At 49.1% G+C, this 19,111-nt stretch overlaps 1 protein-coding gene across 1 annotated transcript in view; it reads right to left on the reverse strand.

Annotated features, from left to right (window-relative positions):
- FHAD1 (forkhead associated phosphopeptide binding domain 1) overlaps positions 1–19,111 on the reverse strand; it is a 125,638-nt gene that overhangs the window by 81,234 nt on the left and 25,293 nt on the right. Inside the window, exon 4 of the mRNA XM_045979202.1 lies at positions 4,955–5,222. Within this exon, the coding sequence (XP_045835158.1) occupies positions 4,955–5,222 (268 nt within the window). The remainder of the gene's footprint in view (positions 1–4,954; positions 5,223–19,111) is intronic.

Consider the following 19,111-nt stretch of genomic DNA (forward strand, 5'->3'; position numbering starts at 1 on the left):
AAAACCCAATAATTCCATGGCATGGGCTTTGATTATAACATCCAGCCAAGTTCTGGATGCCCCTGTGGCACGTTAGTGACTGTCCCAAGGCTTGTGGCTTATTTTTTCAATATTAAATATTTCAATATTCAATTTTCAATTTCAATAATCAATATTCGTTTGATGCTATATATGTGCACTCCGTTTCCCTTTCAGCCTCGGGCCAGTCAGTTGCCCCAATCAGGAGTCCCCACGCCTGGGGTGTCTAGGCAGCATTGCCCTGGACAGGCCACACTCTAGAGGCAGCTATGACACCTGAGTCTTTCCTAATTAGCAAACTGAAGGCCAGAGATGGTTTTTATTGGTCAGATCGGTGGCCCATGACCTCGTACGCTTTATGTCAGCAACAGGTTCCCGATGGCCAAACGGAGGAAGGTACTGCCTGCGGGTCAGCTGAACGTCAGTTCAAGTACGGGAGAGCCCCTCCCTTGCACTCTGGAGGGACCTGTGTCCAGTCTTGGTTTAGATCTCTGCCATCCGACGCCATTTCTGGGAGTAACTCCAGATGCCCCTGTGACTTTGTCCTGGCTGCCTTGAGTGAGGCTTTTCTACCACGTGATGGCCAGAGCGCTTAAAGGACAGAGAGCCTGGACTGGATCAAACCTACAGGACAGGCTGAATGAGGTTTAGGATCCCTTTGCTACTGAACGCATGTTTACTGGAAGTCTGCATGGGGGTAGAGTTTATCCGAGACTTGCTTTCCTTATACCCAGGCAGGGAGGAGCTGGAGCAGTTTCCCCCACATGCCCCAGACGTCTTTACTGGCTCCTGTTACCTTTCAAAGTGAACCCAAGGACCATGTATGACCAAACTGGCTTAACTCCATTCAAGACATACCCTCTAGCTGCTGGATCATTCGGAGGTTCCAGTGGGGAGAACCCTGAGGCAAGGATGGGATGGCCGAGGCAGGGGGATGGCAGGAGTGGGAATGGATGTGCTTTAAGAAGTTTTAAGCTACAGCTGTCTGCCAGATGGTTCAATATTTCAACAACTGTCTGGCTCTCCTGGAACTTATCAGATAATCATCAGTCTTCACCAGGGACAGCATGTGTGTACCTGCGTTGTGTCTTTAGGATTTGGCGCACTGGGTGCCTTTCATTGTGTGGTGGCTAGCCTCCAAGACAGCACCAATGCTTCTTATCTCCTGGTATTTATACCCTCGGACAGTCCTCTCCAACAGTGGATGGACTTCGCAATGGTCAGCTCAGCGGCCATGATGAAATACCATAGACTGGGCCGCTAAGCAATGGAATGATATTCCTTAGAGCCTGGAGGCTGGGAGTCCAAGATGCCATCACGGTTGGTTTCTCCTGAGGCCTGTCTTCATGGCTTGTAGATGGCTACTTTCTGTGTCTTCATATGGCCTTTCCTCCATGTGTAGGCATCCCTGGTCTGTCTGTCTGTCTCTTTTTCTCTTCTGATAAGGATCCTCGTGATGTGGCAGGAAGTTTTATAACACTTGGCCTGTGGTGATGTGGAAAGTAGAAAATGTTTCTGATGAACTGGGTGATGGAGCCCAGGCAGAGTGCCACCTGCCTCCTTCCTGGCACTTGATGTGATCTGCGGGAGGGGAGGGAGGCCAACCGAGGGACTGCCGAATGCCAAGGAGCTGGGACTCGACTGAGCTTGACGATTCCCTGCCTGTCCACATGACAAAGGAAATGTAAGACATAAGTTCTGGGCAAAGATCAAATCCAGGGCACTCTCAGGAAAACACACTTGAAGAGGAAGCTGAGTGTAAGACTGTACTGTCCTTTGTCAAGCATGAACAACAGTCTGAGCCAGTGTCTCAGAGACTGATTTGGGCAAAGAACAGGGCTTCTAAGAAGTGCTGTCCCTCCCACTCTTGGCAGAAGCCCAGGGCAGAGGAGCACTTGTGTCAAAGGAATATGTGGACGTGGCTTTTGCCCAGTAGGGTGAACCCCAATAAGGAACACTACTGATGTGGACTGAGGGAGGCAGAGACCCATGAAAGCAAAAGAAGCCAAAGAAGACAATGTACCCCATACCTCTATAGGGAGGTAGCTGACTATAAAACTATGCAGTTGCAAACATGTGATGCCTTTCCTGGAAAAGGTAGGAGGACTCAGAGGGCCGATCCAAGGAACCAGAGGGTAGAGGCGAGAGCCATGGAGGGTCATTTCTGGGCAAGAATAGGTCTAAGTCCTAATCAGGGAACTTCCAACACTATCCTGGCTGGATTTCAGAATTGCTTTGGGCCAAGGACTCCTGTGTGTTTGTTTTTGCCTTTTTAACAGAAGGTTGAAAGGTGTGTCTACAGCAGTCTGCTATGTCTGTCCTACCAGGGTATGTTGGGTGTGTGATGGACAGATGAAGTGTCTCTTTAGTTTACAGGTCTTCAGATTGCTGGAAGTGGTATTTGAGAAGCTGAACTCAAGGAACTTCACCCAGTGAACCCCATCTGTACCTGGACTTGATTTAGATGATGAGATTCTGGGTGGCTCACTGAGTTAAAGCCTCTGCCTTCAGCGCTGGTCATGATCTCAGGGTCCTGGGATCGAGCCCTGCATTGGACTCTCTGCTCAGCAGGGAGCCTGCCTCCCCCTCCTCTCTGCCTGCCTCTCTGCCTACTTGTGACCTCTGTCTGTCAAATAAATAAATAAAATCTTTAAAAAAAAAAAGATGATGAGATTCTGGAATTTAGGGGAATTTAGGCTGATGCTAGAATAGGGTGAGAATTTGGGGGAACTCAGGAGAGGGTGAGGGAGTTGTATAAGTGGGGGAGGGCTGAATCATTGAGGACCTGGGGCAGACTGTGGTAGCCAGCCTCTAAGATGGGGCTGCCAATAATTCTCGCTCCTGGCATTCAGGCCCCTGGGTCTTCACCCACACGGCATAGAGCTGACTTGTGTAATGACAAAGTAGCTTCTGAGGCTTGGTCCTAGGACATGTTGCAGTTTCCATCTTGCTCTCTTGGATCACTTGCTCAGGAAGAGCCAACTGCTATTCCATGAGGATTCTCCAGCAGCTCTCTGGATAGGTCCATAGGGTGAGGACCTGGGGCCTCCTGCCAACAGCCATGTGAGTGCGCCATCTTGGAAAGGGATTTTCCAGCCCCAGTCAAGCCTTCAGATGATTGCAGTCCTGGCTGACAGCTCACCTGCAACCTTGAAGTGACCCTGAGCCACAGTCACCCTGCTAAGCTGCTTCCAAATTCCTGACCCACAGAAACTATATCAAATATGTGTGTGTGTGTGTGTGTGTGTGTTTGCTTTAGGCCACTAAGTTTTGGGGGAATTTGTTATACAACAATTGATAACTTACATACATCGCATGTTAATTTTACACCAAAAAGACAAAAACTCTTGAACTCTGGTTACTGTTATATATATTAATGTATTAAGGTGAAGACTACAGATGTGTGCAATTTATTTTGAAATACATCAAAAATTAAAATGGATTAATGAATGAGTAGAAGGATGGTTAGACAGATAGGTAATAGAATATAGCAAAATGTTGATGACGGAACTTGGGTGGGAGGTTCTCTGTCAAATTCTTTTTACTTTGCTGAATGTTTGAAAAGTTTCATATTTATAAAACACAGGGGGGGAAATGGCTGAGTAATTTCATTCGATGTTGACGGCACATAGGGGTTCATCTGCTGATGATGATGATGATGAACACGATATTACTGCATTTCATTTACTCCTCCGTTTGTATATTTCACAACAATAACTACTATTTGAATGGCTGAGGGAGGTGATTAGGTGAATGGTCTTAAGTGACGCCAGGGGAGGCTGTGGAGCCGCAGAGACCCCTGGGGACTCCGAGGGGCCTGGAGCTGGGATGCAGAGGACAGAGAATGGGATCTCCACATCGTAGGCATGGAAGAAACCGGAATCATGCCAGGGACGAAGTCAAACCTGCTGGTGAGGTCAAGAGGACAGTGACAGGCAGGAAGTCCCTTCCCCAAATGTCACGAGGCCTTTTGGGGAAGAGGGCGAGGGAAATCGTGAAGGCTGGCACCCCAGGGTGACCAGGGTGTGAGTGACAACGACAGTGACCGAGACAACCACCATAAATTCGACTGAAAAATGTTAGATTGGACTCGATTGAATATGTCATGTCTGGGAGGTCGTTTTCCTCAGTAAACCTCAGCCTTCTCTTACCTGCAAAATGGTAATAAACTATTTAAAAACTTCCTAAGGCTGTTGTGGCCCAGAGGGATTTCAGGTGCCAATATTTCTGCACGGGTGAGTCAAAGCTGTAAGTTTTCAGTCCTGCTACACATTCACGTGCAAGCACACACACACATTGACACACACCCACACCCACACACTCACCACAGGGGCACTGATGTGTACCTATGTGCCGAGCACAAAGTCTGGAGGGATATGCCCCAAAAAGCCAACAGGAGAGATTGGGTGATGAGGGTGACAAATGATCCTTAATTATTTTCTTACTTTCTGTTTATCCCTGATTTTTAAAAAAGATTATTTATTTATTTGGCAGAGAGACAGAGAGAGAGAGAGAGAGATTACAAGTAGGCAGAGAGGCAGCTGGTGGGTGGGGGGGGAAGCAGGCTCCCTGCACAGCAGAGAGCCTGATGCGGGGCTCGATCCCAGGACCCTGAGATCATGACCTGAGCCGAAGGCAGAGGCTTAACCCACTGAGCCACCCAGGTGCCCCCCTGATTTTTTTTTTTAAGTAGGCTCCACCCTGGGTTTTAACCAACAATGTGGGGTTTGAAACTACCACCCCGAGATCAAGACCTGAGCTGAGAGCGAGAGTCAGACGCTCAACTGACGGAAACACCCAGGTGCCCCCATCCCCGATATTCTCATGATTAAGTATGTTCTACTTTTAGAATTAGAGAAAATAAGTGAAAATCAAGACCCATCCCTGTGGCTCTAAACCCATCCCTAAAGCCACCAGTGGAAGAACGCATGAATACCTTGCTTGATGACAGGAGTCCTGTGGGTACTATCCACCACAAAGGAGAACATCTTCCCACCAGCGCTTACAGGCCGCCGGTGGGGGGCAGGCGGGACCATGGTGGGTCTGGGAAACCCCTGGGACCAGCTCCTCTGCACTGGGGCTGGCCGGATGCCCGGGTGGAAGGGTATCTGTGGCGGCGAGGGTGGCTGTTTCAACTGCTGTGTGCCTCGAGTTGGCTGTGGTCTTGACCAGGGTACCGAGCCACTCATCCATGGGAAGGAGACCTGTGGGGGCAGACAAGAGGGTCAGAAGAGATTCTGATCTGCTGGGGGTCATCCCCACCCTTGTCCCAGCCCTATAATTGTGGCTCTAGGGCTCAGCTTATAAGTCTCTTTTTTCAGGAAGCCCTCCCAGACTGTCCCAAAGTTTGGGATGGTGGTCCCCACCATGGGTCACATTTGCACCACCATTAACAGGGCGCAGGCTTCATGCCAGGCATCCTGTCAAGAGGTTCACGTGCATTGCCCTATTTAATACACCCAATGCTCGGTCATGAGACTGAGGCTGAGCAAGACCTCCTGACTCTCCAGACCGCAGATTTGCCGGTGAGCGTCTGAGCTGGTAGAATGTCACCTCTAAGAGAAGAGGGCTTTTGGTCTATCTTGCTCACCCCTGTATCTTCAGCACCTAGAATAAGCCCCCATCACATACAGAGCTGACCCTCAAATATGGGTGAAAGAAGGAATGAACAGACCACTGAGATTCACACCCAGCTTTCTAGGATCCCCAGCCCGCTTTTTTTTTTTTTTTTCCCCATCCACACTGCCCATCTCTTGGGCACTTCTTTTTTCTTTTTCAAAGATTTTATTTATTTACTTAACAGACAGAGATCACAAGTAGGCAGAGAGGCGGGCAGAAAGAGGGAGGAAGCAGGCTCCCTGGTGAGCAGAGAGCCGATGTGGGGCTCGATTCCAGGACCCTGGGATCATGACCTGAACTGAAGGCAGAGGCTTTATCCCACTGAGCCATCCAGGCGCCTCTCTTGGGCACTTCTATGCCATCTGGCCTCTGAAGCCGAGAGCTCTGGGATGGCATGGACCACAACCGTCCTCTTAACCTTTGATCCTCAACACCTACCACATCTGATTTTTGGGAGAGGCCCCGTAAGCATCTATAAAGGGAATCTTACAGCACCTGACCCGTGGAAGAGTCTGCAGCTGCCGTCCTTGGGAAGCACACCCAACTCCCTCTCCCGCAGACGAGCATATGCTGAGAGGGGCTGACACCTGGCTTGGGCCTGAGTTTAATGCCTCAGGTAGCTTCTCCCTGTGCCTAGTGGTGAAACAATGTCACTGGGGCGGGCTGTCATTTACTACTCTTTCCTTATCCATTCCTCACAACAGCCCTGCAGGTCTCCTGATTCCTGAGCCTCAGGCAGTGGTAGTGTGGGGTGGGTGCGGGGCACTGGGATCGAGGTCTGATGATTCCTCTCTCTGTCCCTCAGCCTTCACTTACTTCTCTTGAAAAAACACAGTAAGTTCAAACGTTTGTCGCCTATGTAAGGGCACACATCCCCAGCTCACACTTCTCCTTCAGCAGACTGGAGAGAATATGAACTCAGAGGCACATAGAGAGAAAGAGACACTTCCAAAATACGAGCCCCAGCTTGCAGAACTTCGGTTGGATTTTGTTCAGGAGGAAGGTTCTCTGCTCACTCAGGCTCCTGAACCAAGCTTTTAGCTCCAGGCTTTCCCAACAAGTCAAGGATCCTGTGCGTTCCCTCTGAAGACTCTTCCTTGGAGTTGGCAAGAACAGCGTTCGGGGATATCAACCTCCACGCTCCAGCTGCCTGGAGACATCTGGCCCAGCATTCCTAACCATACCGGCCCACTTTACATCTGCTTCTGGAGCAGACGTGCTAGGATTCCGAGACTCTGTCACCCTCTTAGCAGTTTCGTGTTTCTCTCCACTGTCAACACCTTAGTCTCTGCATCTGTACCTTCTTCCTGTCTTCACTCTCAGCGGCCGACATGTCCTGCTCCTGCTCTGACTTCTCCATCCATCCCGTCCCTTCCCTTCCCCACCTCTTGCCTCGATCATTCCTACATCCTTTTCCTGTCAGTTTGATAAATATTTATTGAACGAACGGGCTGAAGGTGACAAAGTGCAAATTCTCTTGTGGTTTACCCCCAGCCTGCTGGAGAACAAATCTAGGGGTTACTGGTCGTGGTGGAGGAACTCTCTTTCATGCTGGGGTCCTCAGGGAACCTGCTGGCCACTAACCAACTGCAAGGATGCTAGCGGGCGTGAATACACGGAGGGCTCCAGGCCTCCACGTCCCCAGTGCTCAGGCCAGAACCCGCTCAGGTCTTTGGGGGGGGGGGGGGCAGGGAGGGGAAGGGGGAGAATCCCTCGCCCAATCACTGAGCTCCTTGTTGTGGGTGGGGTTACAAACTCCCAGCCAATCACATCCCCTGCCCATCGTGATTGGTTGAGTGGTGGGGCATGTGATCCAATCAGGGCCAAGGAGACCCAAGGGTCTGAAGCTGGGCACCAGGACCTGGAAAGACCTCCCAGACTTGGGAAAGGAGCCCCCCATGAGGGAGTGGGGCCCCGGCACGGAGAGATGGGAGCTGTTGCTGTTTTAATTTGGTAAATCACACATTACATAAAATGTGCCATCTCAGCCACTACAAAAAAAAAAAAAAGATTTTATTTATTTATTTGACAGAGATCACAAGTAGGCAGAGAGGCAGACAGAGAGAGAGGAGGAAGCAGGCTCCCTGCTGAGCAGAGAGCCCAATACGGGGCCCAATCCCAGGACCCTGAGTTCATGACCTGAGCCGAAGGCAGAGGCTTAACCCACTGAGCCACCCAGATGCCCCCATCCTAACCATTTTTAAGTGCAGTGTTCAGGAGTGCGAAGGACACGCACATTGCTGGGAGACGATCTTCAGAAAGCTTCCATCTTGCAGAACTGAAACCCTGTCCCCATGAAACACCACAACCCCTTTCCCCTCTCCCCAGCCCCTGGCACCCACCATTCCACTTTCTGTCTCTATGATTTTGACTCTCTAGGTACCTCCGGTAAGTGGAATCACGGAGCACTTGTCTTTTGGTGACTGGCTTATTTCTCTGAGCAGCCCGTCCTTTAGGTTCATCCAGATTGTAGCAGGAGTCAGAATTCCCTTCCTTTTTTGCATACATCACATTTTGTTTATCCATTCAGTGTCAAAGGGCTCTTGGTTGTTTCCACTCTGGCTTTTGTGACCATGCTGCTGTGAACATGGACGTGCACACGAGGAAGCTGGCTTTGAGTCCTGGGTGCTGCCCTGAGCTGCTCAGCCCCATGAGGCCAGCTAGAGCAGCACAGAACCCTATCCATAACGTCTCTAAAGGGGGAGGGGCCAGAGACACATAAATGCAGCAAAGACTCCAATCCCAGCCTTTTGGGTTTAAAAATAAAATTATAAAGCTTTTTTCCCCCCTCAAGTTTGTTGATTGCGATGGCTTTAGTTGGAAGGTTAAAGTTGATTTTTTTTTTCCTGGTTTGCATGCTTGCTCTATAATAAGCAAGGTCAAGGTTTTCTCAGAAATTGCTGCCGGGAACTATAAGGAAACAGGCAAGGGTAAAGCAAACACAAGAAAAAGGCTCCCATTAAAAGCTGGTTCTGGGCTGTGCTCACATTAGAATGTACACAGAGCTTGGGGTCAAGGTCAGTTATCAACAAATCTGGTTTTAGAAACTTTAGTTTAAAAATACATGCTAATGCCTTTTCTTGTTCTCCTCTCACCCCCAGTTCTCTGACCATATGGCACTTGAATGTTTTTTTTGTTTGTTTTGTTTTTGAGGTAGCATATGGGATGGTCCTGATTTCTTCCACACTCTCTCTAAAATAGCAGGTTGTCAGCCACCTGGATTAACCATGATACACCCATTGCTGAATTTATATCAGCCTGAACAAACACCCATCAATGATTTACTCAAGAAAACATAACCCATTTTTTTTTGGATTATCTACTTGTCCTTTGTGTTATCTTTCCAATATGTGCTTCTAGCCCTATAAAAGGTAGCAGGGACACCCTAAAATAATCAAGGTAGTTTGCATACAGAGTGCCTACAGGATACACACGTTCTGCCAGGAAGCCCTGGAGGCTGGGTACAAAGTGAAGTAGACCTTGTCCTTGGAAAGCCCGTCACTAGCTCTGCTGTTTGTAATTGCCAGTACCTCTACGGCTGTGAGCCATGATATCAAGAAGGCACACATGTGCCGGAGACTGGGCTGTGCACTGAACAAACGTGTTCTCATCTAATCACCAGGATAATCTTGGAGGTGGGGAGGGCTTTCTACCCTCATGTTGTGGGTTAAGAAACTGCAGCTTAGAGAGGTTAAATGACTTGCCCAAGGTCCCACAGCCAGGAAGCAGTGATGCTATTTGACTCTAACACCTGTGCTCCCAGAGCACTGAGGCTATTTGAAGTCATGATTTCATACCTGCTTTCCATACTCACAAATGGGTCTTAAACAATTAGTGGGGAATAGGAGATTTTCTGAGTTACAAAAAAAAAGAAAATTAGAAAGGACCACAAAATGTTGCAAGAGGTACTTGAAACAGGATTTTCTAGGAACACCGACAACTCTTTTATGGAAATGTTATTCATATGGTACACACTGGACGCAACTCAGAGGACACCAGCCTCCACCCAAACAGGACGGGGGCATGTCCTCTGTACCAGAGGTGTCGTGCTGGGGCCAGACACTACCGGCTCCTGAGAGCCAGTTACTAAATGCCCAGGAATTTCTTGAGCTGGTTGATAAACACAGCCATAAATAAAAATTAAATTACATAAACATACAATTAAGTGATATTGGAAACAAAGATAACAGAGAGTTAAAACTCACCCTTCCTAATTCTTTCCCTCTGTTTTCTTATTATCCATGCTCCTGAGGTTATTTAACTCTACAGATGCCTGTGCTACTGCTCGTCTCACTGCATCTCTGTATTCAGTGATGTCTCACCAGTCACTTGACATTGGCCTTGGTGGAAGTATTTATGTCCCAGAAATTAGGGAACACTGTAAATGAGAGCTTGATCTTTTTTGTTTTGATGATTGTCTGCACTTATGGAGGGTCTGGCAAAAATGTTAACAATGTGGGGCGCCTGGGTGGCTCAGTGGATTAAAGCCTTTGCCTTCGACTCAGGTCATGATCCTGGGGTCCTGGGATCAAGCCCCGCATCGGGCTCTCTGCTCAGCAGGGAGCCTGCTTCCTCCTCTCTCTCTGCCTGCCTCTCTGCCTACTTGTGATCTCTGTCTATCAAATAAATAAATAAAAATCTTTTTAAAAAATGTTAACAATGTAAATTATATAAAAGCATGCTGTGTCTAGAGCCATTAAATTATTAGTAGCATGTGGGGCGCCTGGGTGGCTCAGTGGATTAAGCCGCTGCCTTCGGCTCAGGTCATGATCTCAGGGTCCTGGGATCGAGCCCCGCATCGGGCTCTCTGCTCTGCAGGGAGACTGCTTCCTCCTCTCTCTCTCTGCCTGCCTCTCTGCCTACTTGTGATCTCTCTCTCTGTCAAATAAATAAATAAAATCTTTAAAAAAATTATTAGTAGCATGTAAAATTGAGGACATATTCTTGAGGAAGTATTTGAAAACTATTATCTGGTGTAGCAAAAAGGTCACTGATAAACACGTGAAGTTCTACCATACATCTTTCTCGTTTCACTCTTATCTTACTTGGGGATGCAAACAAAGATATCGGTTGGGAAGCCACCCCCTGGTCAGTTGTGAAGGTAAGTTGGCTGTGGGCGTGGACATTCAGCCAAAGTCAGTGAAAGCGCTCTATGAGAATCGATAGGTTATACGCAACTTACTTTAAAGATTTTATTTATTTACTTGATAGACAGAGATCACAAGTAGGCAGAGAGGCAGAGAGAGAGAGGGGGAAGCAGGCTCCCCGCTGAGCAGAGAGCCTGATGCGGGGCTCAATCCCAGGACCCTGAGAACATGACCTGCGCTGAAGGCAGAGACTTAACCCACTGAGCCACCCAGGCGCCCCGCGACTTACTTTAAAGAGCGGCATATAGTTCATTATTATTTGCAGAGAATGGGTTACTCATTCTCTCCATCAGTAAGCCTTACGCTCTATGTGCGCACTTATTTTTTCAGAGCCGGGCGGTAAATATTTTCTAGCGGAGCACGGCTGTGCCCAGCACCCCACGTCATGCCCGGGACACACAGCAGGTGTCGGCTGTCTGAGCTGAAGGGGACAACTGGCAAACCGCACAAGTAGAAAGGCCTCTGGGAGTGCGGCGGGAAAAATACACGGCAAGTCTGGTTCATCGCATAATAGCGGAGAGTGAGGAGCTTCTCCAAAGCCAAGGGTGGGGATTTGTCAAAGGACACGGCAACCAACCTCAAAGAGCTCCCAGTGGCAAGGCTGGGTGTTATTCGAGCAGCAAGACATGATGTGGGATTGGATCATAACCCAAAGTATACACCGAATACACACCAGTTCATCCTGATACAAGGACACGATTCAGGAACTACGTAAACAGGGAAGGAGAGGCAATCTTCCTCACGGAAGAACTGAGCACGTGTAGATAGGCTGCCTTCCAGGAGGCGGGGCTTGAGTCTCACTGTCTGCGCCTTCCTCCCTTCTCCTTTGGGGGTAGACAATACTCGTGACCTGCTTCCAAAGACCAGGGTGTGGAAGGGGAAAAACAGTAACTTTCTGGTGGAGAAACCTGGCAAAGACCACCTTAGCCAAGCGAAGAAGTTAACGTCCCCAGGGAAGTCATGTGGATAATGGGTCCCCCGATATGTGACAAGGACACTTCACCTTTGTTTTCCAAAAACCATAGTCCCAGACTAATAAGAGAAGAGGATCAGGCAAATCAGAGATGAACACAATCCAGTCCAGTCAGCTATCCTGGAGAATGACACCTGGTCAGGACTCTTCAAGACTATCAAGGTCGTGAAAGACAGACTAAGAAACTGTCACAGACCAGAGGAGGTTAAGAGGACATAGTGACGAAAGGCAGCGTGGTGCCCTGGGTCGGGCTGAGCCTGAAGTTGAGTTAATAATCACGGGCCACTGTTGGTGTCTTGGTTTGGAAAACTGTACTGTGGTAACAGAAAATGCTTCAAATGGGGGAAATGAAGGGAGGCGTATATGAGAACTCTCTGTACTATCATTCCAACTTTTATATAAATCTAGAAATTATTCCAGAATGAAAATGTTAATTACTAAAGCCGGGAAGGAGACTTTGAGTCACCAGGAGAAAACGGTACAAAATCCTTACGCAACTCCTAGTGTAGCTTACTCATGGAAGAGCTCTCGGGGACTGCTTTCAGCCCCAGAAGTTTACCAAATAAAGTTTACTGAACTTTACTCTTACAGCTACACAACTGTAATGACCGGAAGGGGCGAAGGTGGAAAAGAGTCACCCTGACCGCAGGAAGAAGGTTCAACTTGATCCACAGAAAACACAGACATTGGCGCCAACGGCCAGCAGGGGGCGCCATTCGGCACCGGGGCCAACAGCCTTCCCTACCTCCGCAGCTCCTGGGGTGTTGCGCGAACTCTAAGCGGGGTACTAATTTTAAGTACCCCAGGAAAGGAGAAATGGTGTCCAAGATTTCCAGTGTGAGAAATCAGGATTGTACATTTGGAACAGGGACCTGACACGTTATATAGGATTTTCGGAGCTTCAGAGAGCAGGTCCTTTTGTGGGGTTCAGAAGAAACATTCCTTTGGATTTTTAGCAGCTGGGTTAGAAAAGAGATCTGTTCCATCGAGTTTCCCCATTGTCTGTAAGTCTTCTAGCCTACAGGTCGTCCCCCCCTTTTTAAAGAGATTTTATTTATTTGAGAGAGAGAGGGAACGCATGAGTAGGGGAGGGGCAGAGGGAGAGGGAGAAGCAGGCTCCCCACTGAGCAGAGAGCCTGACATGAGGCTCAATCCAGGACCCTAGAGGATCATGACCTGAGCTGAAGGCAGATGCTTAACCCACAGAACCACCCAGGTGCCCCCAGTTTCCCCTTTCAAGTTCTAACTAGCTTCCAGGTCAGTCTACGGAATGGTAAATAGAGTCTAATGAGAAAAGACCCAGATTTTTGCAAGTAGTCTTTTCTACCCCTAGATGAGGTCTACTTCAGGTCAGCCTTGCCAGATTGAAAGACTGAAGGGGTGAAAGAATGAATGACTTCCCACTAAGTTAAGAAAAAGGAAGCAGCAACGTGGTTCTAGTGTGGTCACAAAGTGCGAGCGGCCAGAGGGTACTGGAAAGGGCCGCGGCTGGTTCCTTGGTTCCTGGGCTGGGTTGTTTCATCAGGATGCCAAGGCTTTGCCTGCCTCTCCCCTCTGCATCCCCGCCCTGCCCGCCAGTGTCATCTGGGGGGCCAGTAGACATCTGATGGCAACACAGACTTCGAGAGTCCTTTTGTGTGAGTTTTTGCTGAGGACACCCTGCCTGAGGCTGCCCAGCCCCTCCACTCCACAAGAAACACCCGGCCTCAGGGCACCTCGTCACATCAGCGGGTCCCCACAGAGTCCTCAAAGCACAACTAGGAGATCAGGTTAGCGATGACAAAGCTTGTCTAGCAAGATGTTCGTTCTGAAGAGTTCTGTGGTCCATTTGGTCACTGGTCCCTAAAGCCTGGGTACAGGCAAGGCAACATCTTCTCAAGAATGGGATCTACGCAAAAGTGCTGTGAAGATGGAAAGGCCACCGTTCCCAGGATGGACCAATGAACTCCGGGCTCCGTGAGCTTCTCATCACACCCATTCCCCAGAGGGGAGGGATGAGCTAGTCGGCTTCCTTGGGGATCAGCTTCAGACTTTTTTAGTGGAAAACGGAAAGGCGGATTATTTCTCATTTTCTTCCCTCTTCCCCCAAATTCCTACTCTCAATCCTGTTAGGAACATTTGGTTGAGGCAATGGGAAGGCTTCCTAATGTCATGGATGTCTGGCATTTCTTTGTTGTTTGTTTTGCCCACCCTGCATCCATTTCTCCATCTTCTAGAGGGGTACCTTACATTTTGTGGAGCAGACAGCCTGTCCCCCCACAATTTCGAGTCCATGCAATTCTGGTGAGGCTGATCCCTTCTGCTCCAGGGGAGAGACCATGACCCAGGCCTGGCAATCACACCATTCCATGTCCCTGGCCTCAGTGACAGGTTCAGGAAGGAATAGGCACATGGTCCAAGTCAAGCTAATTAAGAAATTTTTTCTTTTCTTGAAATGTTGCTGGGGATGCTGGCTGCCACCTCACTACAGGTGAGGCAAGGGACTGCCTGAGATTGTGAAGCTAACAGAGGTAAAAAGACAGATTCCTGGCCATTGTTTGGGCACCTGGATCCAGCTGGGCCTGAAGCTGGTTCTTTCGGCCTTTTCAGTTCCAAGAACTCCTTCTGCCGCTACCCCCGCCTTAGACTATTTTGAGTTGGGTTTCCGACACTTGCAAACAATAAAATTTCCTGGAAAACAAGCTTATTGCGGCTTCACCACAAGCATCAGGACCTAGTCAGAACAAGAGGTGTTATGCGAGTTGTGATAGACCTGATACAACCCACCAGCCTGTAAACATGCACCACATTTATCTTTAAACTTGTAAAAGTAAAGCAATGGCCCACAGAAGAAGTGATTTAAGACCAAGGAGCCAACCATAAGACCAGTAGTGAAACAGGACATAGAGAAACTTTGAACAAACGAACAGTTCTCTAGCTACAGCAGACTTCAGACTACAAGTCCCAAATATCTTTTCAAAACTTATACCAGGAAGAACATTCCAAAGTTTTCAAAGTAAACTTTCCAGTGGAAGAAACACGAACATGTATAATACGCATCTGTTATGTATGTTCTATATTAACGCCAGCGTACTTATCAGACATAACTGAATGTGATTATATCACATGAGCAAATGCATAGATACATGTATCTATATATTTAGAACCACATATTTTCAGCTTTTTCAAAAAAGATGTGGTGAAAAGACTGTTCAAATCTATTTCTTCAGCTCGCCAATTTTTGTTTTTTATTCCTCAGTTACCGAGAAAAAGCAATTAAACGGCCCAGTTCCTGGAACACAGTAGGGCTCGAGCGGTCCTTCTCCCTGTCCTCACCTCGATTTTCAGCTCCTCTTTCAGAAAGCTAAGTAAAAGGGGAGAGTCGGTGGAGCATGGGGTTATAAGCAGACCCTGGTCGATGTTTTCCATGGACCCAGGCAGCAGATGTTTCCAGGTCTGCGTGTGGTACGCTCTGCCCAGCTCACTCTGCTGTCGAAGCAGGACAGCAGGCGTAGCCACACCGACACGAACAGGATGGCTGGTTTCCCATAAAACTTTATTTACAGAAACAGGTGCTGGCCTGGATGTGGCGTGTGAGCTGTAGTTTGCCAACGTCAGGCTAGGAGCACGGGATTCAGCATTACACGGAATCAGGCGCTGCTCCCTCTTTGTCCCTGACCATCGGTGTGACCCTGACGATGTGATGCTTTCGTGCCTCGTCTGAAAAATCAGGATGGCAACAGTGCTTCTTCGTGGTGAGGAGTGAACGAGCTAGTGCCTGTCTATCATCACCCTTAGAGTACTTCCTGGTACGCAGCCCATGCATACTGAACAGTGTGGGTCAGACATCACCATCACCAGCAAAGAGGAAGAAGAAAGGGCGTGACACGATTTGCCCGGGAGCTGCAGCCACAGCCGGCAAAACGTTAGTGGAGGCAAGTAAGGAAGCCAATAAATGCAATTGCGTTTTCTTCTACTCTTGGTGGCTTTTGTTTTTACTGCAGTGATAATCTTCCCCATCAGCAGGAAGCACAGCAGGTTGGCCTGGGGCTCGCCCTTGACCACCCCCAGTGAAGGACTGTGGTGCTCCAGGCACCCCATGGTTAGGAAAAGCCTCTCGACCCCCAAGGACGTGGAGAGTGGCCTTTCCTTCCCAGCACTGGCTGTAGCTAATACATAAACTCAAGGAAGTTGCAGGAAATCTTTGAGCACCATTTATACAATGACAGGGTGGTCCCAGTGGCCTCTATGGAAATCCTGAAGGGAGAAGGGGGACCTGGGATTACTGAGTATCTGCTTGGCAAAAACTGGAAACCAAAGCTTACAGAGGTGACATTAGCTATAGCTGGAGTTTGAACTTGAATCTATCGAAATCCAAAGCACTTGCTTTCCTTCACTGTATCTGCTGCGCTTCTCCATCACAGCGGGGAGCAGCAAAGGGATGGGGGTTGATAGAGGCGTTCTCTGTGTCGGGTGGGCTATCATGACGTGGCAGGAAGGACAAAGGAGGTATGCAGGTCACATGGGACAGGGTGGCTGGCCTGGGAACAGGGCCGAGCAGCTAAGGGGAAGGGTAGTCAAGTTTACCACTGTGGGGCCCCCCGCTGGCCCCTGTGGTCAAGGTTAGCCCAGAGCCCTTTCCGGGGCGATTGCTGATGGGACCATGCATGGGGCGAGGAAAACTGCTGCCAAGGGCTGTCTACCCATTCACGAAACAACTCTACACACCACTTGGGGCACCTGGCTTCCTTTCTGCCTTCTGGGGATTTCCATTAGACTTGCCATATTTCGCAACAGAGAAAGACACGATTTATAGATTTGGGCGAGGTGGGTTTCCTTGCCCGGCTGCTCGATCAGAACACCACCACCATTACTGGACAGTTTGTTTCCACACCTCCCTTCCCGGAGACCAGAAAGCACTCAAAAAGGCAACCACAGACAAAACCCACAATATGGTGGACATGTCCAGCTTGCGACATCTACTGCCCACTCCCGGTGCTGAAATGGAGACTCTACTTCCCTGTTTTTTTTTGGGGGGGGGGGGCATTGCAAATGGCCCTGCAGCTCATGTCCTGCATAGCTGAGGCGTGGCGGGGCGGGGGGGCGGGGGGGAGGAGGGTGACATCATCCATATAGACTCTGATGTGAATGGCAACCCTGGCGTTGTGCAACATGGCAGCCCTAGGTTAGATTTTGGCGAAAGAGCTATGATTTACAAAGCATGTTCCAGAATATATCCTTGGAGGCAGGTGCCAATGTATTTCGTCAACCAAGAGGGATTTGGGGGAGCAGTTTTTCATCTTGGATGTCATCCCACAGGTAATTTACATGCACGTGTATCCATCTGCTGGCTGGGGAGGTCTTGGGAGGTTTCCTGGCTAAAGGAACACTCCCATAGGAGGTATCCTAGCTGCCACAGTGCTTGTTTGCCTGATTCTAGAGCTGAGAGTTACCACGAGCTTGTCAGAGGGCCGGAGGCTGAGCCAAGGGATTTACATACATTACGCTCTTAATGCCACAGTAACTTCCCGAGGTAGGGACTGTTAGTTCCCTGAGTTTACAGCAGCGGGAACCGAGGCGTGAGAGTCAGGTGACATGGGCACAAGCCCAGAGCACAAGAGCAGGGCTGGGGCTGTGCCGGAGGCAGCCAGACCAGGATGCGCACTCCCCCGCATCCCCCGCACCGTGACAGCCGCTAACACATGTGGCTCCCTAACCCACCCCCACCTTCCCCCCACCTCCCCACCCCCAAGAAAAGGCTGTCACGTCCCTTCCGATTGGTTATGGTGACCACCACAAAGCCTGAAATGAAGGTTTTCCTTCGGGAACTCTTTGTCAGGAAGGGACTAGTTCTGACCACGCCCAACCCTTTTGATTTCATGATGATTCTCCTTGAAAACTCCACCTTGGGGGAAAACACAGTGCCCTCACCTGGGACCCAAAAAACCAGTCAGAAAGGCTAGCATGGCAATCAAGAGGGCCACAAATTTCTTAGGAAGGCTGGACCTCAAAGTATTAAACGATAGATGCCCTTCCTTACCTCCTCTTCCTCCCTTCCTCCCTCCCTCCTCTCCCTCCTTCCAGTCCATAAGGCTACCCTCACCCCAGGCCCCGCAGAGGACCCCTCCATTAATAAGACCTCAGAGGATGCTTGCATGAAAGTCCCTCAATATAGGAATGCCCTGAGCAGAGAGCACTTTGGGGAGGATGGACAAGGGGCGAGTCCTGCGGGGTAAGGTGGCTCCCTGGGAAAGGCCGGGAAAGCACCCTGGCCACAGGCCAGGGGAACATTTGTGCAGCTCCTTGCCGTCACCTGGGGATGAAGTGGGACACAAATGCTTATAGAAATAACAATTTTAAAGAAATGTGTGTATATTCAAGTGACCACAGGAGTGTTTTTTGGTCCCTTTGAAAACCAGTCGGGGACACTGCTCTGGCTAGCATTAGATTACATGGTTTTCTTCTCTCTATTCCCCACAAGTGGGGACAGAGCTTAATTCTGCATTGACCAGCTGTGTGATGCTGGGGAAATTACTTAACCTCTCTGAGTTTTGGATTCTTTGTCTGTCAGATGGGCATCATGAGAGAACCCACCCCATAGATTGTTGTGAGTGTTAAATAAGGGCGAGCAGGAAAATCACTTAGCACAGTTTCATTCATATCCGTGACTCCTGCTACTCTACTGATTTCTCTTTTTACAAAGTGTCCTCTTCTGTAGTCAAGGTTCAAGGTCTTGATCATTGTTTCTTACGTTTATCTGATATCAGAAGCATCTCATAAAGTGAAGTACCCATGCGTACACCTGTACGCATGACATTCTTATTCACGATAGCCAAAAAGTGGGAGCAGTCGTCGATGGATGGATGGACAAATGGCTCAACAAAACGTGAGGTAGACACACGATGGAATATTCCTTGGCTCAAAAGGATCCCCTTACTCGAAAAGGAAGGGGACTCGGACCCCTGCTATGACACGTATGCACCTCGAGGACACGATACTACAGTTCCAAAGGGACAAACACTGTAAGATTCCACTTACACGGGGGGCCTGGAGCAGTCAGATTCAGAGAGACAGAAAGAATGGGGGCTGGGAGCGGAAGGAGGAGGGAGTTTTATTGAATGGGCGCAGAGTTCCAGTTTGGGAAGATGAACGGATTTCTGGGGACAGCTGTAGAACCACGTGAATGTAACGGCAAGGAACTATATACTTAAAGTCTGTTATGAGGGTGAATGCTTTCAGTATTTGGCCACGATTTTTAAAATTAAAAATTAAAGGGCGCCTGGGTGGCTGAGATGGTTAAGCATCTGCCTTCTGCTCAGATCATGATCCTGGAGCCCTGGGATCAAGTCCTGAATCGGGCTCCCTGCTCATTGGG

The sequence above is a fragment of the Meles meles genome, chromosome 1 (assembly GCF_922984935.1).
Source record: "Meles meles chromosome 1, mMelMel3.1 paternal haplotype, whole genome shotgun sequence".
NCBI classification, from domain to species: Eukaryota; Metazoa; Chordata; class Mammalia; order Carnivora; family Mustelidae; genus Meles; species Meles meles.